Genomic DNA, 27,170 nt, shown 5'->3' with positions numbered 1-27,170 from the left:
CTATAGGATTCCTTGTGTGCTTTATTTACTTTTTTTAACCAAGCCATATGATTTTGTTCCTGTGAGGAACTCCCTTGAACAAAGCAGATGAAAATAATAATGATCAATGAAGCTGATAATCGTTTTAGAGAAATGCCCATAGGCACTCTGAGGTTTGGTGAATTGCCCAGGGACACACATCCAGTATGTGGTAGAGATGGGACCTAAACCCAGGTGTTTCCAACTCCGAAGCCAGCTCTCTATCCACTATACAAGGCTGTCTCTGGTGTATTTTATATATTTAGGATTGTTGTTAAGTACTCAATTGTTACCATGTAGAATTTGTTATTGATAGTTCTGTATGTTGTCCAGGGATTCCCCTGTTGGCCCATGCATGTATCACTTGTGCTCAATAGTTCACCCTGGTGCTAGACTGGCCAATTTATTATTGAGCTAAGAATTCCCCTATTGTCTCTATTCTGATGATCTCCATCAAGTATTTCTCTTCCTAGAGTAAGCTCTAGAGAGTTTTTTTGTGTCGTTTTAGGGTCTCAGGCCAGAGATGTCACCTCCTGAGTGTGGCCTGAACCAGATGAAAAATGTGATTGTGAAATATTTGACAAAGTAAATAAAAAATACAATAAAACAAAGATAACATTACATTTTAAAACTAAATCAATATGCAGCCAGCAGGGATCCTTATGTATGGATTAGTATTCTAGACCAGGCCAAAAGATCTAAGGAGACCTGGCACCCCAAAAGAATTAGGGGTGCATAGATTCAAAGCCTGCTGGAAGATGAGGAACTGCTCCCAGGTCAGTATTAATACATTTTTTTTTCCAGAAGGGAGAGACAATATTGATATAGGGTTTTATAGTTACAAAGGGCTTTACTTCTGTTATCTCATTTGAGCTTTGTGAGGCAAGAAGTTGAGAGGATGCTATCCCCATTTTACAGATGAAGAAATCAGGACCAGAGAAGGGAAGGGATTTGCCTAATACTACATATCCTAGTAACTGGCAGCCCTGGGCCTCCTACACAGGTTCTACTGCTCGTTGATCCCCATGGCTCTATTTTCAGGTCCCTGAAAGAATCTTCAACTTTCCTCTTCCTGACTGGAGCTGCAGAATCCTCAGAATTCCCTGGAAAGTGGTCCTTCCCTTCTCAGTGGAGCTACTTCTGCGGGGTCCCAATTACTGGACATGAATAGTGGCATATTCAGAATGGAGACCCTTCTCCTCTGCTGGTCTCATGGACTGAGGATTTTTCCCAATGGGTTGGAGATCAGCATATACAATCTCATTGTTCCTGGTTAGCTGGAGAGATAAAGAAAAAAGGCTTTGATCAGGAGGTTTGGGGGAGGGGAGGAGGAATTAGGAACATCTTATTGGTGAAGCCAAAATCTATATGGATAAAGTATGTAAGTGTATATTAAAAAAAACGAAACAAAACTTGATTCCTTCTTCTCAGGCCTGCCTCATTAGATGACCTTCGGTATTGGAAGAGATGGTCTCAACCTAGGGAGACTTGTCCAAGATCACATAGGTATTGAATGTCAAAGGTAGGATTTGAACTCAGGTCCATTGACTCCAAAGTCAGTGTTCTTTCCACTTTGCCACTCTGTTAGATTTCTTCTAGCTCTAGGCATTCTAGGTTTTATGTCCTATAAGTCTGTGGGCCAGGGTAGGAGGAAGAGCCAAAGAATTCACAGTTTCAGAAGAATCACAAAAGAAAACTGCCTCATTCCCTGACTCTTTTTGTTCTACCATCTGCATTCACACAAGGATGGTTTATGAAGCTCTGTACAGTTTCTCAGCCCATATCCCTGCCAGCCAGAGGGGTATCAAAGATAACCAGGAAATCCTTTGGATCTCCTCCATTCCTTTTGCCAAATCACATCTTCCCCTTGTAACTTCTCCTTCTTGACCTCTTCTTGATCTTTGCTGATCTCCTTCATCCCCCTCCCTTATCCTATCACTGTTGAGGACCCAGGCTTTTCTATTTCTAACTAGAAGACACAGACTACTGTGGACCCCTTTAGGCAATGTCAAAGCACTAAACATTAGGTCAGGTTCCTGTCTGGTCCTTAGGAAAGCTAGGGCCAGGACCCTGACTCTGCCTTTTTGTGTGACTTAGTCATCACCTAAGATCACAGTAAAAGTCATTTCCAATCACCAGGCTCCCCAGAAGACTATTAGAAGCTCCTGTTGAGGTTAGTGGAGGATGTCACTGAAAATAATATGAAAGCCTCCACTTCAGTGGAAGGAGCCGGATTTCTCTGCAGCCATGGGTGGTATCCTGACACTGAATCAGAGATCAGGGAGTAACCCATGAGTTATATCGATACAGAGGCCAGGGTGGGTGACTTTTCAGGCCTTTGGGCTGCATTTACTCATCAGTCCTGCTGTGTAGGGCTCTCATGGCAAGGTAAACATTAGATTCCTGTGGATTCCTACTGGGTGTTAACTGGGGTCATGGAAGCAACTGGGGTCACTGAGGTTGGCTCTATTTCCATGTGGACTCTGCCCTGAAGGGAGCCGAGTGAGGATATGAGGAGTACTCAAACTAGTTACCCAAGGAAACAGGAAGGAAGGAGGAAGAAAGAGGGGAAGGGGTAGATTGGGTAGGAGAAGAGAAGTTGGGCCCCTTGGCAGAGTAGAATAAAATGTGGATTGGTAGTCTGGAGATCTGGGTTTAAGTCCTGACTCTGCAGGGTGAACTTAGGCAGTCATTTTCCCTCTCTAGGACCTAATTTCCTCACCTGTCAAAATAAATAAATTAATCTATGGATAGATAGATAAATAAACAAATGAATGAATAAATAAATAGATGAATGAACAAACAAATAAATAAAAGGGAGAGTTAGACTAGAAGGTCTTTAAAGTTACCTCTAAGGTCAGCTAGGTGGTACAGTGGATAGAGTGCCAGACCTGAGTTCAAATGTGACCTCAGGTGCTCAGTAGTTGCTTAGTGACTGATTCCACCCATGGCTTTCATGGATGACCTAGCTATGTGACCCTGGTCAAGTCACTTGATTCTGTTTGCCTCAGTTTCCTCATCTGTTAAATGAGCTAGAGAAGGAAATAGCAAACCACTCTAGTATCTTTGCTAAGAAAACCCCAAATGGGGTCACGGAGAGTCTGGCAGGACTAATGGACAAAACAACAAGGTTACCTCTGGCTCTGATAGTTTATGCTGTAAGGGCCCTCCCGCCTTTGGCATTCTGTGATTCCTTTAATCTTCTAGCTCCCAACTCAGTAAGCCCCCTGGGGAAGATTCTTCCCTTTGCTACACTCATGGCTGAGTCTGACCAGTGAGAAATAAATGTGATCAGTTGTCAAAGGACCCCTGTTAGGCAAGGTCTATAGCAATAGTGACCGGCCTGGCCCCTGAGCAGGCCCAAGGGCTCTGGGCAGGACCCCTGGGAGGTCAGCACCATTGCATGTGGGCTGCTGATTGTCACTGTGGGATGCCCTGGCCTCCTTCCAGCTTGCCAGTTTCCATGGCACCCGTCACCATGGTACCTTCAGTCCAGAAGAAGAGATGGGGAAGGCACTTACCAGCAAAGCCGCCACTCCCCCTCCCCCATTCCCTTCTATCCTCCTGGGAGCATTGCGTCACCCTCCCCCTACCATCTCTGAAGACAGTAAAGCAGTTGGGAGGAACAGTTCCACCCTAGTCAATGGACTGAGCATGGGAAAGGGAGTGATGGCCCTGTCATGAATCCTTCAGTAGCTGCTACAGTCTTACAGTAAAGATTAGAGTACGTAGGGCTGAAACGTGTAGAATACCGTATCTGGAAGGGACCTTAGGAACCATCTATTCCAATGCATTTGGCTTTGGGCTGCATTTACTCATCAGTCCTGCTGTGTAGGGCTCTTATGGCAAGGTAAACATTAGATTCCTGTGGATTCCTACTGGGTGTTAACTGGAGTCATGGAAGCAACTGGGGTCACTGAGGTTGGCTCTATTCCATGTGGACTCTGCCCTGAAGGGAGCCTAGTGAGGATACAAGGAGGACTCAAACAAATTACCCAAGGACACAGGGAGGAAGGAGGAAGAAAGGTGAATGGATGTCCAGAGAGGGAAAGGGACTTAACTAAAGTTGCACAGTAAGTCAGTGGCAGAACCCAGGTTTAAACCTAGGTCTCCTGGGTTTAAACCCCGACTCCCGATCCAGTGCTCAGAATTTCCAGTAGGATCGGCAGCTACTGTATACAATGAGAAGTTACTAAATAGTCAAGTGCATTTGAACAACTGAGTGGTCCTGCAGCCTCAAGACCTGATCAGAATCAATTAATTCTTAAATGTGAGCTATTATTATTTTTCAGAAAAGATTTTCTGGAGGTATTGAGCTTTTGAGGAGAAAGATATGGATGGATCAGGAGACAGACTTGTGGGTAGAAAAGTGGGGAAGAAGATACACACACACATACATATACATGTGTGTATGTATGTATGTATGAACTCATTGGGTATCCAGGTAATATCCTAGACTCATAGAAACAGGGCTAGAAGGGACTATATATAGAGGTCATCTAGTTGGAGGTGGGGTCTTGGGCAAGTCATTTCTTTCTGGGACTTAGTTTTCTAATCTGAAAAATGAGATTGTTGGAATAAGTGATCACTAAGGTCCCTCCCAGCTGTGACATTCTAGTCTATGACATTTTAGACTAGTCTATGACGTATTGGTCTATGATACATTCTTCTTCATAGTAGACTCAAGAACATGCTCCTTCAGGCTAACTGTATTTTTCTTCTCTGATATCCTGCCTCCTCCAGGAAGATTTCCCTGATTATACCTTATCTACCTCTACTTTCCTTTTGAGTTAAACTCCATAACTTCTGGAGCCTGTTGCTTAATAAATATTCTTAACCTTACTGGATAGGTATGCATATAAGTTCCTCTTTTTCTTCATGATTAGACTTGAAACTCTCTGAGGGGAGAGATTATGTCTCCTAGTTCCTCTCTATCCTCTCTCCTAAGAATACTTAGCACAAGGCCATGTTCAAAGCAGGTGCTCAGTAGTTGCTTAGTGACTGATTCCACCTGGCTTTCATGGGGCATATCAATCAAACCCTTACCTCTCTCTGTGACTGGTTCTTCTTTGAAGCTTCTGGCCTAAAGGAGAGAAGAAAGAAGATGTAGTCAAGTTCAAAATAAAATTAGTTTTTCTGACTTGCCACACTTGAGGGGGTGCCAGGGAAGGGCATTGCACCAACTTATGGTATATGAAGCAGTAAAGTATAGTGACAGAGCCTCAGAGTCAGGATACCTGGGTCTAGTCCCAACTCTGCCACTGAATTGTTCTGGTAGCTTGGACATGTCACTTAATTTCACTAGATCACAGTTTCTTCCTCTATAATAGAAGCATAATCATCACTACACAAAAAGTTAGAAAGTAGATATAGGCTGTCAAAGTTGTAAGGAACTTTAGACATGGGGCATAGAATGTCCCATCTGGGACAGTACTCTGATTTTACAGAGGAAGAAATCAGGGGGTCACAAAACCAGCCAGTGAGTGAGTAATTAGAATACATACTTTATAACACCCAGTATAATTCTTTGAGTACTATTTGTCATTTTCTTTCATCTCAGAATGTCGCATATTTTAAAATTTTTTGTCTTTGTTCTTTTGTTCCCAGGGGCAGATGACCTCCCTCCACGGCCTGAATTAAAAGGTAAAAACTTGTTCTCTTTTCTTGAGAATGGGGAGGTGCAGTGACAAGGTATGAATTCTCCCACTCCGCCTTTGTCAGACAGGGTTGGGCCTTCTGAGGACGGAGTCTGGAGGAGCATGTGTCCAGGCTAGGGGTGTTGAGGCCTCGGGTCAAGGATTTTGGGAAATGTATTGGGAAATTATCTGGGCCCTGTGGTAGAAACTTTTTCCTGGGAAGAAGGCAGACATGTTAAGGAAAAAGCAAACTCCCTTTTGGGGTGGGGCATCATCCAACACCCAGGACATACAAACCTGGCCAAACATCGGCTTGGACCTAGATGGAGAAAAAAGAAAACAGACAATGTTAGCTTTAGGCCCAGGCCAGTGCCCCAGTGGCTATAGAACCCTTCTAGGGAATGGCAAAGTGTGATGGTAGCTGCTGCACCCAAGCTCTGGAGCACCCCCAGCTCTAGGCACTGCTAAAGACAATCTTGGGGAAAAAAAAATAAAGAGAATCTTGGGCAGGGTCCCTGGGAGGCTGCAGATGGGCACCCCCAGCTGGTACTACAAAAAAGTCAAATACATCCCAAGGCTCCAATACCTATATTCATCTAGTAATCCCCCCCATCCAGGACTAGGGCCAGTTCTCTGACTATAACAAATACTTACTGGTTTCTTTACACCACGCAAGGCTGTGTTCAGACATCCTTCCCACCCATCCCAGGCCATACTACTCTCCATAATTGCTTTTCCACTTCAGAACTACTCTGGGATGCTGATCCCACAGGTATAAATACATCCTGGGGTGGGCAACTAAGGAAGAACACACAATAGGATTTTCCCCCAACCTTCACGTAATAATAGCACTTTAAAACTTGCAAAGCACTTTACAAGTATGATGTCTTTTGATTCTCACAACATGGACTGGGAAGTAGGTGCTTTTATAATCCTCATTTTACAGATGAGGAAACTGAGGCCCAGAGGTATTAAGTGACTTGCTCAGGGTCACACAGCTAGTAAGTGTCTGATGCTGAATTTGAACTCAGGTCTTCCTGACTCCAAATTCAGAGGTCTATCCACCACACCGCCCAGCTGCCTCATAGACACCTGACTTCCTGTAGAGACACAACACGTAGGAGGAAAGAAAGAGCCCTATAAATGGGAATCAAAGAAACTGGGGTTAAGTTTTAGGGCTGCTGGTGGGGCCTTTGCTTCCCCCCCCCTTTTTTTTTGTAAAATGAGAAAGTTTGACTGGGCAATCTATACAACTGCTTTCAGTTCTTCCATTTTGTGTTCTATGTGTCCCTCCAAGTTGACATTCTATGTTCTAGGTAACATTTTGTTCTTTATTTAGACACAGTGTGTCAGAGTAGACAGAATGCTGGCAACTTGGGAGTCAAAAAGACCTGGATTCGAATCCTATCTTGGACATTTACTGTCTAGGAGATCGTGGTCAAGGTAACCTGTCAAGGGGCCTCACTTTTCTCATCTGTAAAACGGGCACAATAATCCTTGCCCAATTCTCCTCTCCCAGGGCTGCTGGGAGTGAGCTTCTGCCACTGTGCGGTCAAGTGAGATCATAGCTTTAGAGCTGGAAGGAAGCTTTAAGGTTGTTTAGCTCAACCCTCTCATTTTACAGATGAGGGTATGGAGACATAGGTTAAGAGATTTGTTCAAGGTCACACACATAAGTGGCAGAGCTGGGCTTTGAACCCATGTCTTTTTTTTTTTTCTAAATAGTATTCTCCCCTCCCCAATTATATGTAAAGGCAATTTTTAGCATTAATTTTTACAAGATTTTTGAATTCCAAAAGTTTCTCCCTCCCTCTAAACCCATGACTTTTGACTCCGTATCTGGCATCTTCTCTGCACGACAATGAGACGATATGTGTCCAGGTGGCGTCGTGGATAGGGAGTTGCCCTGGGTGTTAGGCGGCCTGGGTTGGCGTCCTGCCTCTACCACATCCTGGCCGTGTGAGCCTGGGCAGGTAAATTGGGCCCCAGGGATATAAATTGCAGAGAAGATGCCGCCGGGCTTTGGTAGTGGAAAGCCCCCCCCCCCCCAAGAGCTCCCTACATGGACAGAACCACAGGTTTGGTCCCTCCACCCCCCAAAAACCAGGGGATCTGCCCAGGTGAGAGGAGTCGCTATTGCCAATAGCGCTGTGCTCTCCCCCTCATCTCTACCGCGACTCACAACGTTTCATCCCCAGCATCGAACCTTCTGGGACCCCAGAAAAATCAGTTGTCACCTTTCTGCCTCTTGAAGTAGTAGCAGAGGGCTAAGAGGACGAGGATGAGGGACACGGATCCCGCCGTGGCAGCTATGAGGACGCCCGACGAAATTTGGCTTTGCACTGCAATGGGAGGCAGGAAACAGTCAGTCACCAAGCATTCGTTAAGCGCCGATTATGTGCCTGGCACTGTGGTAAGCACTGTGGATGCAAGTATTAGCAAAAATAGTCCCCGCCCTGAAGGAGATTACATTCTAATGAGTGAAGATCACACTTAAAAGGAAGCTGAGAAACCCGTGTGTGTGTGTGTGTGTGTGTGTGTGTGTGTGTGTGTGTGTGTGTGTTTTGGGACACTAAGTCCTGATGTAGCCTGGTGAGAAATGAAATGAGATAAACTGTATGTACTATGGGTACTTTTGGAAACCCAGACCGAACTCCATTTTAGGCTGCATGAATCCATTCATTCATTCATTTAATAAAAGCTTACCCTTTGTCAGGCACTTACCTCAGAATTCAAAGATTAAAACCAAAACAGTCCCTACCTTCAAGAAGCCTAAATTCTATTAGAGGAGGCAACAACATTTACATAGACTATAAAGGGCAGAATATATTTAAAGTCATTTCAGAGGGAGGGAAGTAGCAACTAGAAAGTTCAGAACAGGCTTCCTGGAGCTTTGAAATTGAGCTTTGAAAGAACCTATGGTTTCCATGAAGTGGAGGAAAGGAGGGAATAGCCTATAAGAAGATCCTGAGGTGAGAGGTGGAAAGTGATGAACGGGACAATCATCAGGTCAAGTGTTTGAATAGTCTGGTACCTAGGACTAGGGAGCTAACAGTCCTGCTCAGAACGGATCTGAGGTCCTGTCTTTAATCGTGGGCACCACATTTTAGGAAGAAGGTTCATAAGCTGGGACGTATCCAGAGAAGGGGAACTACCGGCTGCTGAAAAGCCTCAAGACCCTACTATATGAAGATTAGGTTAAAAAAGAGAGAGAGAGAGAAAAAGTCTTTAGCTTTAAGAAAAGGAGACTGAGGTGAGGGAGGAGACAATATCATTATTTTTAGATACCTGAAGGGCTGTCGTGGCACAGAGGGAACAGATTTGTTCTATTTGATAAAAGAAGGGGGGCAGCTAGGTGGCTCAGTGGATAGAGCACCAGCACTGAAGTCAGGAGGACCTGAGTTCAAATCCCACCTCAGACCAAACACTTGACACTTACTAGCTGTGTGACCCTGGGCAAGTCACTTAACCCCAATTGTCTTTAAAAAAAGGAAGCCTTAAGACCAATAGAAAAAAGTTTGGGATAGATTTGGGCTAATGCTAAACATAAGGAATGACTTCTGAACAATTGGAGCTACTCATAGGATCATAGATCTAGAGCTAAAAAGGCCATTAAATCTTATCCCCTTCGTTAAAAAAAATGACATTTTATTTTTTCCCCAATTACATGTTAAAACAATTTTTAAAAGGTTTTGAGTTCCAAACTCTATCCTTCCTTTCCTTCCCCTCCCCAGACAGGAAGCAATCTGACATAGGTTATACATGTGCAATCATGTAAAACATTACCATATTATTCATTTTGTATAAGAAGATTCAAAAAAAAAAGAGTGAAAAAGTTGTATGCAGTCAGACGACATCAGTTCTTTTTCTGGAGGTGAATAGCATGTTTCATTAGGAGTCTTTTGGATTGTCTTAGATCATTGTGTTGCTGAGAATAGCTAAGTCATTCACAGTTGATCATTGTACATTGCTGTTACTGTGTACAATGTTCTCCTGGTTCTTCCCACTTAACTTTGCATCAGTTCATGTAAGTCTTTCCAGTTTTTTTCTAAAATCATCCTGTTTGTCATTTCTTATAGCACAATAATATTCCGTCACAATCATATACCACAGTTTGTTCAGCCATTCCTCAATTGATGGACATCCCCTCAATTTCCAATTCTTAGCCACCACAAAGAAGAATTGCCATAAATGTTTTTGTACAAATAGGTCCTTCCCCCTGCCCTTTCAAAAAATCTTTTTGGGATATAGAACTATCAGTGACATTGCTAGATCAATTTTATAGCCCTTTAGACATAGTTCCAAATTACTCTCCAGAATGGTTGGATCAGTTCACAACTCCATCAACAATGCATTAGTGTTCCAGTTTTCCCACATCCCCTCCAACATTTATTATTTTCATTTTTTGTCATATTAGCCAATCTGATAGATATGAGGCAGTACCTCAGAGTTGTTTTAATTTGCATTTCTATAATCAATAGTGATTTAGAGCATTTTTTCATATGACTATAGATAGCTTTAGTTCTTTTGTCTGAAAACTGCCTGTTCATATCTTTTGACCATTTATCAATTGGGGAATGATTTGTATTCTTCTAAAATTGACTCAATTCCCTATATATTGAGAAATGAGACCTTTATCAGAGATACTTGTTGCATATCCCCAACTCCCAAGTTTTCTGCTTTCTTTTTTGTTGGTTTTGTTTGTGCAAATGCTTTTTAGTTTTCTATAATCAAAATTATCTATTTTACATTTTATAATGCCTTCTATATCTTGTTTGGTCCTAAATTCTCCCCTTATCCAGAAAACTGACTGATAAACTGTTCCATGCTCTCCTAATTTGCTTACAATAGCATCTCTTATGTGTAAATCATGTACCCATTTTGACCTTATCTTGGCATATGGTGTGAGATGCTGGTCTACACTTAGTTTCTACCATACTATTTTCTAGTTTTCCCAGAAGTTTTTGTCAAATAATGAACTTTTGTTCCAAAAGCTTGGATCTTTGGTTTTATCATACACTAGATTACTATGGTTATTTACTATAATGTGTTAGGTACTCAATCTATTCCACTGATCGACCAGAACTAATCTACTTCTTAGTCAGTACCAGATTGTTTTGATAATTACTACTTCATAATACAGTTTGAGATCTGGTACGGCTAGACCACCTTCCTTCACATTTTTTTTTTATTGATTCTGGGGATATCCTTGACCTTTTGTTCTTTCAGATGAATAATGTTATTATTTTTTTTCTAGCTGTATAAAATAATTTTTTGGTAGTTTGATTGGTATGGCACTGAATAAGTAGTTTAATTAACTAGAATTGTCATTTTAATTATATTGGCATGGCCTACCCATGAACAATTAATATCTTTTCAATTGTTTAGATCTGATTTTATTTGTGTGAGAAGTGTTTGTAATTGTCTTCAAATGGTTCTTGGGTTTGTCTTGGCAGGTAGACTGTCAAGTATTTTATATGGTCTATAGTTATTTTAAATGGAATTTTTCTATCTCTTGGTGCTCAGCTTTGTTGGTAATATATAGAAATGCTGATGATTTATGGGTTTATTTTGTATCCTGCAACTTTGCTAAGGTTGTTAATTACTTCCACTAGTTTTTTAGTTGATCCTTTAGGATTTTCTAAATATATCATCACATCATCTGCAAAGAGTGATAGTTTTGTTTCCTCATTGTCTATTCTAATTTCAATTTCTTTTTCTTCTTTTATTGCTGTAGCTAACATTTCCAGTACAATATTGAATAATAGAAGTGATAATGGGCATCCTTGCTTCACCCCTAATTGTATTGAGGTTTCTAGCTAATCCCCATTACAGATAATGCATGTTCATGGTTTTAGATAAATATTACTTATCATTTTCAGGTAACCTCCATTTATTCCTATGCTTTCTAGTGTTTTTAATAAGAATGGGTGTGGTATTTTGTCAAAGCCTTTTTCTGCATCTGTTGAAATAATCATATGATTTCTGTTGGTTTTGTTATTGATATGGTCATTTGTGCTGATAGCTTTCCTAATATCAAACCAGCCCTGCATTCCTGGTATAAATGCCACCTGGTCATAGTGTATGATCCTTATTATATATTGCTGTAATCTTCTTGCTAGTATTTTATTTAAAATATTGCATTAATATTCATTCGGGAAATTGGTCTATAATTTTCTTTCTCTGTTTTTGCTCTTCCTCGTTTAGGTATCAACACCATAATTGTCTCATAAAAGGATTGGTAGAACTCCCTCTTCACCTATTTTTTCAAATAATTACATAATATTGGGATTAATTGTTTTTTAAATGTTTGGTCTAATTTGCTTGTGAATCCATCTGGCCCTGGGGATTTTTCCTTAGGAAATATATTGATGACTTGCTAGACTTCTTTTTCTAAGATTGGTTTATTTAAGTATTCTATTTTTTCTTTTGTTAATCTGGGTAATTTATATTTTTGTAGAGATTCATCCATTTCATTTAAATTGTCGAATTTATTGGCATTTAATTTGGCAAAATAGCTCCTAATAATTGTTTTAATTGTTTCATTTGTGGTGAATTCACTCCTTTCATTTTTGATACTGGTAATTTGGTTTTCTTCTTTCCCTTTTTAAAATCAAATTAACCAATGGTTTCTCTGTTTTATTGTTATTGGGGTTTTTTTAAAAAATAAAACCAGCTTCTAGTTTTATTTTTCAGTTCAATGGTTTTGTTATTTTCAATTTTATGAATCTCTCCTTTGATTTTTCAGGTTCCAATTTGGTGTTTAATTGGGGATTTTTAATTTGTTCCTTTTCTAGTTGTTTTTTTTAAGGTGTATGCCCAATTTATTGATCTGCTATTTCCCTATTTTATTGATGTAAGCAATTAAAGATATAAATTTCCCTCTAAGTATCACTTTGGCTTCACTCCATGAAATTTGGTGTGTTGTCCCATTGTTGTCATTTTCTTCAATGAAATCATAGATTGTTTCTTTGACCCACTTATTTTTTAGGATCAGATTATTTAGTTTCCAATTAATTTTTTAACCTATCTTTCCATTGCCATTATTGAATGTAATTTTTATTGCATTAAGATCTGAAAAGGATACATTTACTATTTCTGGTTTTCTGCATTTGTTTGTGAGGTTTTTATGGTCTAATACATGCTCAAATTTTGTGTAGGTGCCATGTACTGCTGAGAAAAAGGTATATTCCTTTCTATTCTCATTCAATTTCCTTCAGAGAGCTATCTTTTCCAGAATTCTATTCACCCATTTAACTTCTATTTTTTTTTTTTAGTTAGATTTATTTAGTTCTGAGAGGGAAAAATTGAGGTCCCCCACTAGTATAGTTTTATTGTCTATTTCCTCCTATAACTCATTCAACTTCTCCTTCAATAATTTAGATGTTATATCATTCGGTGGATATATGTTTAGTATTGTTATTACTTCATTGTCTGTGGTACCTATCAGAAAGATACAGTTTTTTTCCTTATTTCTTTTAATTAGATCTATTTTTTTTCTTTTGTTTTGTTTGAGATAATGATTGCTACCCCCTTTTATTTTTTTGCTTCAGCTGAAGCATAATAGATTCTGCTCCAGGACCTTATCTTTATTCTGTGTGTGTTTCTGTGCTTCAAATGTGTTTCTTGTAAATAATACATTGTATGATTCTGGGTTTTAATCCATTCCGCTATCCATTTCCATTTTATTTCCCTCCATTCTATTTTTCCCTTGTTTATCCTTCCCTCGCTGTCCATCTTCAACCTATCTTCACAAGTGTTTTACTCTGATCACTGTCTCCCCCAATCCTCCTTCCTTTCTATCAGTTTTCCCCCTCTATTATTCCCATCCCTTTTTACTTCCTTATAGGGTAAGATAGATTTCTGTGTCCAACTGAGTATATATGTATATATCTTTGAGTCAATTCTGATGAGAGTAAGGTTCAAGCTTTGCCCCCCTCCCATCTTCCCCTCCATTATAATAGCTCTTTCATTCCTCTTTTTTGTGAGATAATTTACCCCATTCTATCTTCCCCCTCCTTTTTCTCCCAGTGCAATCTTCCTTCTCACTTATTTTGCTTTTTTGGGTGTGGATGACATCAAAGTCACCTCATATCCATACCCTCTCACTACATTTACTCCTTCTGATTGCCTTTATAGTAATAAAGTTCTTGAGAGTTACAGATATTATCTTGCCCTATAGGAATACAAACAGTTAATTCTTATTGAATCTCTTTGCTTTCTCTTTCTTGTCTCTTTTTTATGTTTCCCTTGAGCCTTGTATTTGAAGATCAAAAATTTTTTTTTATTCAGCTCTGGTCTGGAATGGTCAGGTCTGGAATGCTTGAAAGTCCTCTGTTTTGAGATCAAGATGGCTATGTGGGTACCTACTGTAGCATCAAGCTGATGTCTTCAGAGTCTTTGAAAATGGGCTGCAGGAGTCAAAAAACTTAGGTTATTGCATGATGACGTACTTTGTGAAGATGAAAATGTTAAAGAGGTCATGAGGAGGCTTCCAGAGGATCTGTATAATGATTGAACGTTTTGTATGAAGAGAGCTCTGGACCTGACCATGAGGCAGCAGATTTTGCCTAAAACCAGTGGACAAAATATGAAGAGGACAAATTATACTTTCAACCATATCTGAAGGAGGTTATACATGAAAGAAAAGAGAGAGAAAAATGGGATAAGAAGTAATCATGTCAAAAGAATCTATCAATATGTTGTCTTCAAAATATTTTTTAATAAGTATGGTTGTGCAAAAGTTATCTAACTATTTGTAACTGTGTTACAAATTTATTTAATTTAAATAAATGACTATCATAGGGAAAAAAAAAAGAAAATCCTCTATTTCATTAACTATCCATTTTTCCCTTGAAGGATTATACTCGGTTTTGTTGGGTATGTGATTCTTGGTTGTAATCCTAACTCCTTTGCCTTCTGGAATATCACAGTCAAAGCCCTCCATTTCTTTAATGTGAAAGTTGCCAAATCCTGTGTAATCCTGACTATAGCTCCATGATATTTGAATTGTTTCTTTTTAGCTGCTTGCAATACTTTCCTGGGAGCTCTAGAATTTGGCTATGATGTTCCTGGGAGTTTTCATTCTGGGATCTCTTTCAGATGAATCTGAATTCAGGTGATCAATGAATTCTTTTAATTTCTATTTTGCCTCTGCTTCAGGACAATTTTCCTTGATAATTTCTTGGAAGATGTTGTCCAGGCTTTTTTTTTTCTCTTATCATGGCTTTCAGGTAGTCAAATAATTCTTAAATTATCTCTCCTGGATATATTTTCCAGGTCAGTTGTTTTTCTAATGAGAAATTTCACTTTTCTTCTTTTTTTTCTTCTTTTGATTTTGTTTTATCATATCTCGATGTCTCATGGAGTCATTAGCTTCCACTTGGCCAATTCTAATTTTTAAGGAATTTTTTTTTCAGTGAACTTTTGTACCTCTTTTTCCATTTGGCCAATTCTATTTTTAAGAAGTTATTTTCTTCAGTGAATTTTTGTATGTCTTTTCCCATGTTGTTGACTTTTTTTTCATGATTCTCTTGCACTATTCATTTCTTTTCCCAATTTTTCTTATTTTTCTCTAATTTGCTTTTTAAAATCCTTTTTAAGCTCTTCCAGGAATCTTTTTGGGCCTGAGACCAAATTACATTTTGCTTTGAGGCTTCACATGTAGCCATTTTGACACTTGTCCTATTCTAAGTTTGTGCCTCAATCCTCCCTGTCACCATTTTTGCTCATTTTCCTACCTATCTTGTGACTTGGAATTTTTATGTGAGAATTGGGCTCTGTTCCTGCACTGTCCCAGGCTTCTTGTTTTGGTGCTCAGGACCTTGCTACTGGCTTTCACTGGGCCTTGGAGCCCAGTTGCTGGCTTGCACTGTAGGGGGAGCCTCTTTGTTGGCCTCCCCTGGTTGCAAGGTTTTGCTGCTGTCCACTCCAAGGGCAGGGCCTTGCTGCTGGGTTGCTATGAAAATAGGGCCTCTCTGCTGGCTGGCCCTGAGGGAGGGATTTTGCTGCTGCCTGGCCCCAGGGGTGGGGCCTCACTATTGGTCAACAATGGGGACGAGGCCCTGCTGGTGGCCTGTGCTGAGGGTGGGGCCTTGCTGTGCTGCACAGATTGCTGGCTTGCCAGAGGGCAGGGCCTTGCTGGTGGATTGCCCCAGGCTTGGAGCCTTGCTGCAGGCCCCCTGCTGTGAGGCTGGCTGCTGCTGCCAATGTGTATAGGACCTTACTCCCTTCCCATCCTAGTAAGACAGAGCTTTCCTGCTAGGTTGGTAAGTTGCTTCCCCACTTCTAAATCAGTTCTGAGGCAGTTTTCAAGTTTGGAGGGGAATTTGGGAGGGCTTTAGAGGGTTCCTTCCTTACTCTGCCATCTTGGCACCTGAAGTCCCACTCACTTTACAGATGAGGAAACTGAGGCTCAAAAAGGTAACTTCCCCAAAGTTACACAGCTAATAAAGGTTGGAGGAAGAATTTGAACTTTGGTCTTTCCTTTTCAAGTCCATGGCTCAGTGGAGCCAGGAACCTAAGTTTGCATCTACTTCTTAAAAAATAGTATTTTATTTTTTTCCCAATAACATATAAAGACAATTTTTAACATTCCATTTTAAAAAATTTTGAGTTCCAAATTTTCTCCCTTCCTCTCTCACCTCCTAAGACATTAAGCAATATGATTATAGGTTATATATGTTCAATCATGAATCCAGCTCTTTTTAAGCTTTTGCTACACTCTGTATCCACTACACCAGCTAGGTGGCACATTGGATGAAGTGTCGGGCCTGGAGTCAAGAGGACCTAAATTCAAATCCAATCTGAGATTTACTTACTAGCTGTGTGACTCTGAGCAAGTTACTTAATCTCTGTCTGCCTCAGTTTCCTCATCGCTAAAATGAAGGTAATAATAGTACCTATCTCCCAGGGTTGTTGTGAGAATCAAATGAGATAGTATTTATAAAGCACTCAGCACATAGTAGGCCCTTCTTAGATATTTGTCCCTACCTCTCCTAAGGTCATACAGGTAGGAAATAGCAGAGCTAGGATTGGGATGTTGACTCTCCCAGTCCAAATCTGGTGCTCTTTCTCCTGTACTCCTTTGCCTTCCTTTGGTTTGTACTTACAAATAAGGTGGGTGCCACCCCCAGAGCTGGTTTCATTTTCAGGGTTCTTCTTGAACTTGATACAGTAGTAGACTCCTTCATCCTGGCTGGTGATGTTGCTTATGCGGATGTCAAAGACACGATTTGTGTTCTCCACCTTTTGGACCCGGGGGCACCGCTCTTTGTCACTGTAGATGAGAACCCTGTTAGGTCCGGTCCCCTTATACCACCTCACTGGCCCAGCAGGAAGGTCAATCTTTGATCTGCATCGCAGTACTGCTGAACCTCCAATAGTGGCTGTCACAAAGCTTGAGGGCTGCTCTATGGACATGTCTTGAGTATCTGAGAAAGAAAATAATCCAAGGGAGATTAGCTTGGGGAGCAGAGGTTGGGGAAGAAGAGGTGGGAGATCTTTAATTCCATTTTAGAGGTGGCTCTGGTGTATTGACAGGAGCTTTGGCTGAAGAATCATAAGACTTAGGATAGAGTCTGGGTCTACTACCACTGACCAGGGCAGCAGTATGTCATGGTGGAAAGGGGTTTGGATTTTAAAGTGAGAGCTCCCTGGTTCAAGTCTCAGCTCAGCTATTTACTATCAGGGTCACCTGGGGCAAGTCATAATAACTATTTAGGCCTCTAAGCCATGTTCCTCATTTGCAAAAATGAGGTGATTGGACCAGATGGCCTCTTAGGTCCCTCCTAGCTCTAAATCTATGATCTCATGTTTTGGGGGAAGTACCCCCTCTGGACTTTTGTTTTTTCATCTATAAAATGGATTCATTTGGATTAGGCCACTTTAAGTTCCTGTCTACCTCTGACCTTCTGTGTCCTATGTTCAAATGTCCCTTCCAGCTCTGGCATTCTATGCTCCAATGTGCTTTCTAGTTATAACACTCTAATTCTGAGAGCCTAAGATAAACCTAAGATTCTGTGCTTCTGTGGCAGTCCCATCCGACTTGTCAATTCTGTCTCAGAGATTTTATTAATATTAAAATCCCTTAAGGAGAGACAGATTTGGTGATTCTTTGAGGCCTGGGTTTGGACCTGCCTCTGAGGTGGGCATAAGCTCCCCTGCTATGACGAACAAGGAAAAGTTGAAAAACTTGCCCTGATTTGTGTCTGTAGATAGAGCAGCTGCAGGAGAGAAATAATTTCCACAGAGATGATTTTTTTTAGACTCTAAACTAGGATGACCTCTGACAGCCTAGCCCTTGGCTTCTCCTTTTTTCTGTCTCTTTCTATAGTTGGACTAGATCGTTTCTAAGATGCCTTCTGATGGTCTAGAGACTCAAGTCACTGATAAGTAAACAAAGGATACTTACTAATCCTTCACAATGGTAAAATACTTAAGCCATAGAATGTCAAAGATTTGGAGGGTCCTTAGAAGACAGAACATCAGGCCTGGAAGAGGCCATAGAACACAGAATGTCAGAGTTGGGAGGAGCCTTATAACAGAATATCAGAGCTGGATAAGGCCTTAGAATATGGAACATTGGCCTGAAAGAGGCCTTAGGAAATGGAGTAACAGGCCTGGAAGTTCCTCAAGAATAGAACATTAGAATTGGAAGACACTATATAGATCTGACTCCCTTACTTTACAGAGGAGCGAATCCACTGAAGCCCACTGAGAAAGTGACTTACTGAAAGTTACACAGAGAGTTAACTGCTGGACTGGACTCTGCTAGACCTCTCGACCTACAAACCAGTACTTCTTCCATTAACAGCACAGAACATCGTCGAGGCATGGAATTTTGTAACTGTAAGGGTCCTAACAAAAATACAGGAAGAATCTGTGTCTGGATAAGGAACTCCTTGTATGTAAACTCCCTCTAGCAATCAGCTGACAATTACTCAGTAGTCTAATAAATTCTAAGGAATTGCCTGAAACACACAAAGATAGAGTAACTAGTATTGGTTTGCAGTGTTAATAAGTATCAGAGGCAGGCTCTATTCACTACACAAAATTACTTATAAGGAGTAGGAATTAGCTCACATTTATAACTCACATTCCTGTGTTGCTTTCAAGTTTACAAAGAGCTTTCCTCTAGGGGCAGCTAGGTGGCATAGTGGATAGAGCTCTGGCTTTGGAGTCAGGAGGACCTGAGTTCAAATCCTCCCTCAGATACTTGACACTTACCAGCTTTGTGACCCTGGACAAGTCTCTTAATCCCAATGGCCTCACCAAAAAAGAAAAAAAAAAGCAAAAACAAACAAACAAACAAAAAATCAAAGGGCTTTCCTCTCATCAATCGTATGAGGTAGGGAGTTTATTATTATCTTCACTTTACAGATAAGAAAACTAAGGCCCAAAGAAGGGAAGTGGTTCATCTATGAGCACATAGCTAGGAGGAATAACCAATCAATCAGTATTTATTAAGTGCTTATGTGCCAGACATTGTACTGAGTGGTGGATCAGAAGTTGGCCTAGAATGGCTCCCAGGTAATTCTCCAGACCATCTTATAATCAATTACTGAAATCATAATAAAATTAAAAAAGGAAGTAAGTAAGTATTTATTTTTAACATTTTAAAAAATTTTGAGTTTCAAATTCTCTTCCTCCTTCCTCTCCCCCACTCATTGAGAAGGCAAGCTATATGATACTCATTATATATGTGGAGTCATGCAAAACATATTTCCATATTAGCCATGCTGCAAAACAAAAAACAAAACAAAAAAAAAAACAAGAAAAAGAAAGTGAAAGAAAACATGTTTCAATCTGTACTCAGAGTTCATCAGTTCTCTCTCTGGAGGTGGATAGCATTTTTCATCATGAGTCTTTTGGAATTGTCTTGGATCTTTTACAGTTAATCATTGTTAAAATATTGCTGTTACTGTGTACAATGTTTTTCTGGTTCTGCCACTCTATCAGTTTCTGCATCAGTTGCATGTAAATCTCAGGTTTTTCTGAAACCACCCTTCTTGTCATTTCTTATATCACAATAGAATTCCATCACAATTATATGCCATTCCCCAGGTGATAGTCATCCCCTCAATTTCTAATTCTTCATCACCATAAAAAGAGCTGCTATAAATTTTTTTTGTACATGTAAGTTCTTTTCCTTTTTTTTTTATTTCTTTGGGATGCAGACCTAGTACTGCTATTGCTGGATCAAAGGGTATATTTAATATATACACTGTTTTATAGTCCTTTGGGCATAGTTTCAAATTATTCTCCAGAATGCTTGGATCAGTTCAGAACACCAACAACAGTACATTAATGTCCCAATTTTCCCACATCCCCTCCAACATTTTTTTCCTTTTCTGAAATATTAGACAATCTGATATATGTGAGGTGGTACTGGAAAGTTCCATTTCTCTAAACAATAGTGATTTAGAGCATTCTTTTCATATAACGATAGATAGCTTTGATTTCTCCATCTGAAAACTATCTGTTCATATCTTTTGACCATTTATCAATTGGGGAATGGTCCTTATTTTTATAAATTTGGCTCAATTCCCTATATATTTGAGAAATGAGCCCTATATCAGAAAAAAAAAACCTGCTGTGAAAAATTTCTGCCCAATTTCCTGCTTTCCTTCTAACTTTGGCTGTATTGGTTTTCTTTGCACAACAACTTTTCAATTTTAGGTAATCAGAATTATCCATTTTATGTCCTATGATCATCTCTATCTCTTTTTTGGTCATAAACTCTTCTCTTATCCATAGATTTTTTCATGGTCCTATAATATGCTTATGGTGTTACCCTTTATGTCTAAATCACATACCCATTTTGACTTTAACTTGGTATATGGTGTCAGATGATGGTTGATGCCTAGTTTCTGCCAAACTTTTCCATTTTTCCCAGCAGTTTTTGTCAAATAGTGAGTTCTTGCCCCTAAAGCTTGGATCTTTAGGTTTATCAAACACTGGATTACTATGGTCATTTACTACTTTATATTGGGTATCTAATCTATTCCAGTGATCCACCACTCTATTTCTTAGTACCGGATTATTTTGATGATTATCACTTTGTAATATAATTTGATATATGGTACTGCTAGGCCACCTTTTTAAAAAATTGCTATTTCTTGACCTTATGTTCTTCCAAATGACTTTTGTTATTTTTTTCTGCATAAACAGAACTGAATAAGTAAATTAATTTAGGAATAATTGTGAGGGTGGTAACAGGACTTTGCAGAAAATTTTTCTGATAATGGTTTGATATTCAAGATGTATAGGGAAGTGGCACAAATATATAAGGACAATAGTCATTCCCCAGTAGGTAAATGATCAGAAGATAGGAATAGGAAGTTCTCTAGGGAAGAAATCTAAGCTATCAACAACCATATACAAAATTACCAATCACTAATAATAAAAGAAATGCACATCAAAACATCACTGAGATTCTAACTCACACTCATCAGGTTAGCAATGACAATTTGTAGATGGGCTATGGGAGGACAAGCACACTAATTCACTGTTGGTGGAGTTGTGAAATAGTTTGATCATTCTGGGAAACAATTTGGAATTATTCCCCAAAAGTTACTAAACTAAACATGCCTTTTGACCCAGAGACAGGACTGCTAGGCACATATCCCCAAAGAGATCAAAGACAGAGTGAAAAGATAGCAGTTTTTGTTGTAGTAAAGAACTAGGAAAAAAGTGAGTGCCCATCAGATGAAGAATGGCTTAATAAATCTTGGTATGTGAATGTAATGGATTATTATTGTATATAAGAAATGGCCAAAGGGACAGATTCAGAGAACCCTGAGAAGACTTGCATGAATTGATGCAAGTGATCAGAACCAGGAGAACAATTTATATACTACAACATTGTGAAGAAAAACAACTTTGAAGACTTAAAACTCTCACCATTAATGAAGATGAAATTTAAGAAATTATTAGGAGCTATTTTGTTCAATTACATACCAATAAATTTAACAATCTAAATAAAATGGATGAATATTTACAAAAATATAAATTTTTCAGATTAACAGAAGAGGAAATAGAATGTTTAAACAAAACCTCATCTTAGAAAAAGAAATCAAACAAGCCATCGATGAACTAAGAAAAAATCACCATGACCAGATAGATGGATTCACAAGTGAATTCTACCAAACATTTAAAGAACAATTAATTCTAATACTATCTAAACTATTTGGAAGACTAGACAATGAAGGAGTTCTACCAAATTCCTTTTATGACACAAATATAGTGCTGATACTTAAACCAGAAAGAGCAAAAACAGAGAAAGAAAACTTATAGACCAATTTCCTTAATAAATATTGATGCAAAATTTTAAATAAAATATTAGCAAAGAGATTATAGAAGTTCATAATGAGGATAATACACTATAACCAGTGGGATTTATACCAGGAATGCAGAGCTAATTCAATATCAGGAAAGCTATCAGCATAATTGACCATATCAACAATGAAACTAACACAAATCAAATGATTATCTCAATAGATGCAGAAAAAGCTTTTGACAAAATACAGTACCCATTCCTATTAAAAGTATTAGAGATCATAGGAATAAATGGTATTTTCCTTAAAATGATAAGTAATATCTATCTAAAACCATCAGCAAGTAATATATGCAATGGGAATAAACTAGAAGTTTTCTTAATAAGATCAGGGGTGAAACAAGGATGCTTATTATCACCACTATTATACAATATTTTACCAGAAATGTTAGCTATAGTATAAGAGAAAAAAAAAAGAAATTGAAGGAATTAGAATAGGCAATGAGGAAACAAAATTATCACTCTTTGCAGATGATATGATGGTATAGTTAGAGAATCCTAGAAAGTCAACCAAAAACCTACTTGAAATAATTAACAACTTCAGCAAGGTGGCAGGATATAAAACAAACTCACATAAATCATTAGCATTTCTGTATATTACCAACAAAACCCAGAAAAAAGAAATAGAAAGAGAAATTAATTCCATTAAAAATAACTGTAGACAGAAGATGACAGAGAAAAGGCAGTGACTTGCCTGAGCTCTCCCCAAAACCTCTCTGAACACCTTTAAATAAGGCTATAAAACAATTCCTGGAGCAGCAGAACCCACAAAAGTGCAGGATGAAATAATTTTCCAGCCAAAGACAACTTAGAAGGTCAGCAGGAAAGGTCTGTCATACCTGGGTGAGAGTGGAACACAGTTCGGCACAGGCCACACCAGCGCTGGCCCAACCCCAGCAATCCAGGAGCAGATCTTGGGAGCCGCTGAATCAGCAGTGGCAGTAGCTGCTTCCTGAGCTCTCACTCCACAGACAGGAGGTCAAATAACTCAAAAGGAGATTACAGGGGTCTCTGCTGGCACTGAGGCAGGACTCTGTTGCTCTGTCCATGCTCAGATCTGGGCCACAGTCCTGGGTGGCAGTGCCAGGGCAAGGAGGAGCACTAGCACATCAGAACTTGTGGCTGCAATGGAGTGGGAACCCTCCTCACGGTTCCAGCATGGAAAAGAGTGCCTGTGGTCACTCACAGACCAGAGCACAGGTCAGGAGCATAGTAAACACACCTCTCCTTAGATCATACCACCTTGGAAGAACTGAAAACTTACAGGTCCCTAGAGATATCTCTGAAAACAGCTGCATAAAACCCCTGAAGCTCGGGGCAGTGCGCCCTCCACCCTGGAAGCAGAGCCCTACTTTAACAAGGAGTTAAAAGTCAAGAAATAGGCTGGGAAAATGAGCAAAGAACAGAAAAAAATTCTAACCATAGAAAGTTACTATGGTGACAAGGAAGATCAAAACATACACTCAGAAGAAGATAACAAAGTCAAAGCTCCTACAACCAAAGCCTCCAAGAAAAATCTGAATTGGTCCTAGGCCATGGAAGAGCTCAAAAAGGATTTTGAGAAGGAAGTAAGAGAAATAGGGGAAAAACTGGGAAGAGAAATGAGAATGATACAAGAAAATCATGAAAAACAAGTCATCAGCTTGCTAAAGGAGACCTAAAAAAATACTGAAGAAAATAACACCTTGAAAAGCAGAATTGGCCAAATGGAAAATTTTAGAGGTACAAAAACCCACTGAAGAAAAAAAAACTCCTTAAAAAGTAGAATTGTCCAAATGGCAAAGGGGATACAAAAACTCACTGAAGAAAATAATTGCTAAAAAATTAGAATTGAGCAAATGGAAGCTAATGATTTTATGAGAAATCAACAAACAATAAAACAAAACCAAAAGAATGAAAAAATAGAAGACAATGTGAAATATATCATTGGAAAAACAACTGACCTAGAAAATAGATCCAAGAAAGATAATTTTAAAATTCTTGGACTTCCTGAAAGCCATGATCCAAAAAAGACATCATCTTTCAAGAAATTATCAAGGAAAACTGCCCTGAAATTCTAGAAACAGAGGTCAAATAGAAATGAAAGAATCCACCAATTGCCTCCTGAAAGAGATTCCAAAATGAAAATTCCCAGGAATATTATAGCCAAATTCCAGAGCTCCCAGGTCAAGGAGAAAATATTGCAAGCAGCCAAAAAGAAACAATTCAAGTATTGTGGAGCCACACTCAGGATAACACAAGATTTAGCAGCTTCTACATTAAAGGAGGAAGGCTTGGTATATGATATTCCAGAGGGCAAAGGAGTTAGGACTGCAACCAAGAATCACCTACCCAGCAAAACTGAGTATAATCCTTCAGGGGGAAAAATAGATATTCAAGGAAATAGAGGACTTTCAAGCATTCTTGATGAAAGGGCCAGAGCTAAATAGAAAATTTGACTTTCAAATACAAGACTCAAGAGAAGCATAAAAAGGTAAAGAGGAAAGGGAAATCATAAAGGACTTAATAAGGTTAAACTGTTTACATTCCTCCATGGGACGATGATACTTGTAACTAATAACTTTCTCATTATTAGGGCAGTTAGAAGGAGAATATATAAACAGAGGGCATAAGTATGAATTAAATATGAAGGGATGATATCTAAAAAAAGAAAATTAAGGCATGAGAGAGGAATGTACTGGGAGAAAGGGAAAGATAGAATAGGATAAATTACCTTACATAAAAGAGGCAAGAAAAAGCTTTTACAGTGGAAGGGAAGATGAGAGAAGTGAGGGGAAGTGAGTGAACCTTACTGTTATCAGAACTGGCTCAAAGAGAGAATAACATATATACTGAATTGGGTATAGAAATCTATGTTACCCTACAGGAAAGTAGGAAGGGAAGGGGATAAGAGAAGGAAGTGGGGGGATAGAAGGGAGGACAGATTGGGGGGGGGGGTAGTCAGAAGCAAAACACTTGAGGAGAGACAATAGAATAGAATAAATTGGCTGAGGGGATAGGATGGAGGGAAATACAGTTAGCAATAGTTACTGTGAAAAAAAAAGGAAAAAAGTTTCTCTGGTAAAGGCCTCATTTCTCAAACATGTAGAGAACTGAGTCAAATTTATAAAAATAAGAGCCATTCCTCAACTGATAAATGATCAAAAGATGTGAACAGTTTTCAGAGGAAGTAATTAAAGTGATCTATAGCCATATGAAAAAATACTCTAACTCACCATTGATTGGAAAAATGCAATTTAAAATAATTCTGAGGTGCTACCTTATACATATTAGATTGGCTAATAGGACAGAAAAAGAAAAAGACAAATGTTGGAGGGGATGTGGGAAAAATGAGACATGAATGCACTGTTGGTGGTTGATTCAACCCTTCCCAAAGGACTATTAAAAAAACAAACAAACAAGCATACATACCCTTTTACCTAGCAATACCACTACAAGGTCTGTATCCCAAAAGAGATTAAAAAAAAAAAGGGAAAGGACTTATATGTACAAAAATATTTGTAGCAGCTCTTTTTGTGGTGGCAAAGAATTGAAAATTAAGGGGATGCCCATCAATTGGGGAATGTGGATGAACAAGTTGTGGTATATGAATGTAATGAATACTATTGTGCTATAAGAAATGATGAGTAGACAGACTTCAAAAAAACCTGGAAAGACTTATATGAACTGATGCTGAGTGAAGTGAGCAGAACCAGAAGAACATTGTACACAGTAACAGCCACATTGTACAATGACTAATTTTCATAGACTTAGCTCTTCTCAGCAATGCAAGGATCTAAGACAACTCCAAAAGACTAATGATGGAAAATACTGTCCACATCCAGACAAAGAACTTTGGAGTCTGAATGCAGATGGAAGCATACTATTTACTCTCTTTTTTTGTTGTTGTTGTTTTGTTTCTTCTTTCTTGTGGTTCCTTCCATTGGTTCTAATTCTACTTTACAACATGACTAATGTGAAAATATGTTTAATATGAATGTATATCAGACTGCACACCAAATTGAGGAGGGGGAAGGAGAGGGAAGGGGAAAAAATTTAAAACAAAATCTTTTGGAAGTGAATGTTGAAAACTAAAAATAAATAAATTAATTAAAAATATTTATAGCAGCTCTTTTCTGGTGGCAAAGAATTAGAAATTGAGGGGATTCCCCATCAACTGGGGAATGGCTGAACAAATTGTGCTGTGTGATTATGATGGAATACTATTGTGCCTTAAAAAATGATGAGCAGGATGCTCTCAGAAAAACCTGAAAAAACTTACAAAAAGCTGATGCAATGTGAAATGTACTGTGTACAAACTAACAGCAATATTGTAAGATGATCAGCTGTGAATGATTTAACTATTCTCAGCAATAGAATGATCCAAGACAACTCTGAAGGATTAATGAAGAAAAATGCTATCCATCCCCAGAGAAAGAACTGATGGTGTCTGAATACAGATTGAAGCATACTTTTTTTACTTTCTTTATTTTTCTTGAGGGTTTGTTTTTGGTCTCTTTTCTTTCATAACATGACTAATATGGAAATGTTTTTGCATGACTACACATGTATAACGTATCGAATTGCTTGCCTTCTCAATGAGGGGAAGTGGGGGAAGGAAGGAGAAGAATTTGGGACTCAAAGTTTTAAAAATGAATGTTAAAAATTGTTTTTACATGTAACTGGGGGAAAATAAAATACTAAATAGAAATATTCCTCCAAAAATAATAACTGTAGACAATATAAAATATTTTCTATCTGCCAAGAGAAACCCAGGGACTATATGAACATAATTACAAAACATACAAATAAAGTCAGATCTAAACAATTGGAAAAATATCAATTGCTCATGGGTAGGTTGAGCTAATATAATAACAATGACAATTCTACCTAAATTAATTTCCTTACTCAGTGCTTTCCAGGACTAAACGTAAATTGGCCAGACCCAGCCCAAGAGAAAAGTCAGGCCCCGCCCCAGCTCCTCCTCACGTCTTCCTTTCCTTTTCTTTTCTCCTTCTGAGCCTATCCTGGCCTCTGCCACGGCTTAGCCCCCCCAGGACTCACCAGCCGGGGCCCAGCAGTTGAGTACAGTCAGCAGAGCTGAAGCCCAGAAACTCAGAGAAAACATGCTGTGTTTCTCCCTTCTTGTTTGAAATCCTAAGCCCGTAGAAACAGGAAAAGGAAGTGGAAAGAGCTGAACT

General features: G+C 39.1%; 1 protein-coding gene, 1 long non-coding RNA gene and 1 pseudogene across 4 annotated transcripts; 2 read left to right on the top strand and 1 right to left on the bottom strand.

Moving 5' to 3' along the window:
* Positions 1-3: 3 nt before the first annotated feature.
* On the bottom strand, positions 4-27,170 carry LOC114048528 (tyrosine-protein phosphatase non-receptor type substrate 1-like). Of its 3 annotated transcripts, none has more exons than XM_027869507.1 (6): positions 27,034-27,169; positions 16,766-17,086; positions 7,892-7,996; positions 5,952-5,973; positions 5,065-5,101; positions 4-1,295 (listed from the first exon to the last, which is right to left on the bottom strand). In XM_027869507.1, the coding sequence occupies exons 1-6, from the start codon at positions 27,095-27,097 to the stop codon at positions 1,173-1,175; spliced, it is 672 nt and encodes a 223-aa protein (XP_027725308.1). In that variant the 5' UTR covers positions 27,098-27,169; the 3' UTR covers positions 4-1,172. The 3 variants fall into 3 exon arrangements, with proteins under 3 accessions (XP_027725308.1, XP_027725309.1, XP_027725310.1); XM_027869508.1 differs by lacking the exon at positions 27,034-27,169 and adding an exon at positions 22,830-23,202; XM_027869509.1 differs by lacking the exon at positions 7,892-7,996 and having other exon boundaries at positions 27,034-27,170.
* On the top strand, positions 1,303-7,283 carry LOC114048529. Its single transcript, XR_003569774.1, has 3 exons — positions 1,303-1,540; positions 5,626-5,661; positions 6,994-7,283. It is a non-coding gene; the product is annotated as an uncharacterized LOC114048529 (long non-coding RNA).
* On the top strand, positions 13,959-14,484 carry LOC114048598 (annotated as a pseudogene).

This window comes from Vombatus ursinus, unplaced genomic scaffold, assembly GCF_900497805.2.
Source record: "Vombatus ursinus unplaced genomic scaffold, bare-nosed wombat genome assembly UNPS02014793.1, whole genome shotgun sequence".
Lineage (NCBI taxonomy): Eukaryota > Metazoa > Chordata > Mammalia > Diprotodontia > Vombatidae > Vombatus > Vombatus ursinus.
The sequence above is the reverse complement of the archived record's forward strand: the minus strand, read 5'-3'. Positions and strand labels throughout refer to the sequence as shown.

Coding starts and splice junctions, on each gene's coding strand:
- LOC114048528 (XM_027869507.1), bottom strand. CDS start 27,097: ATGTTTTCTCTGAGTTTCTGGGCTTCAGCTCTGCTGACTGTACTCAAC. Junction 7,997..16,765: donor GGGTGGCACCCACCTTATTT/GTAAGTACAAAC, acceptor CTCCCATTGCAG/TGCAAAGCCAAATTTCGTCG. Junction 1,296..5,064: donor AGAACCAGTCACAGAGAGAG/GTAAGGGTTTGA, acceptor TTATCTCTCCAG/CTAACCAGGAACAATGAGAT.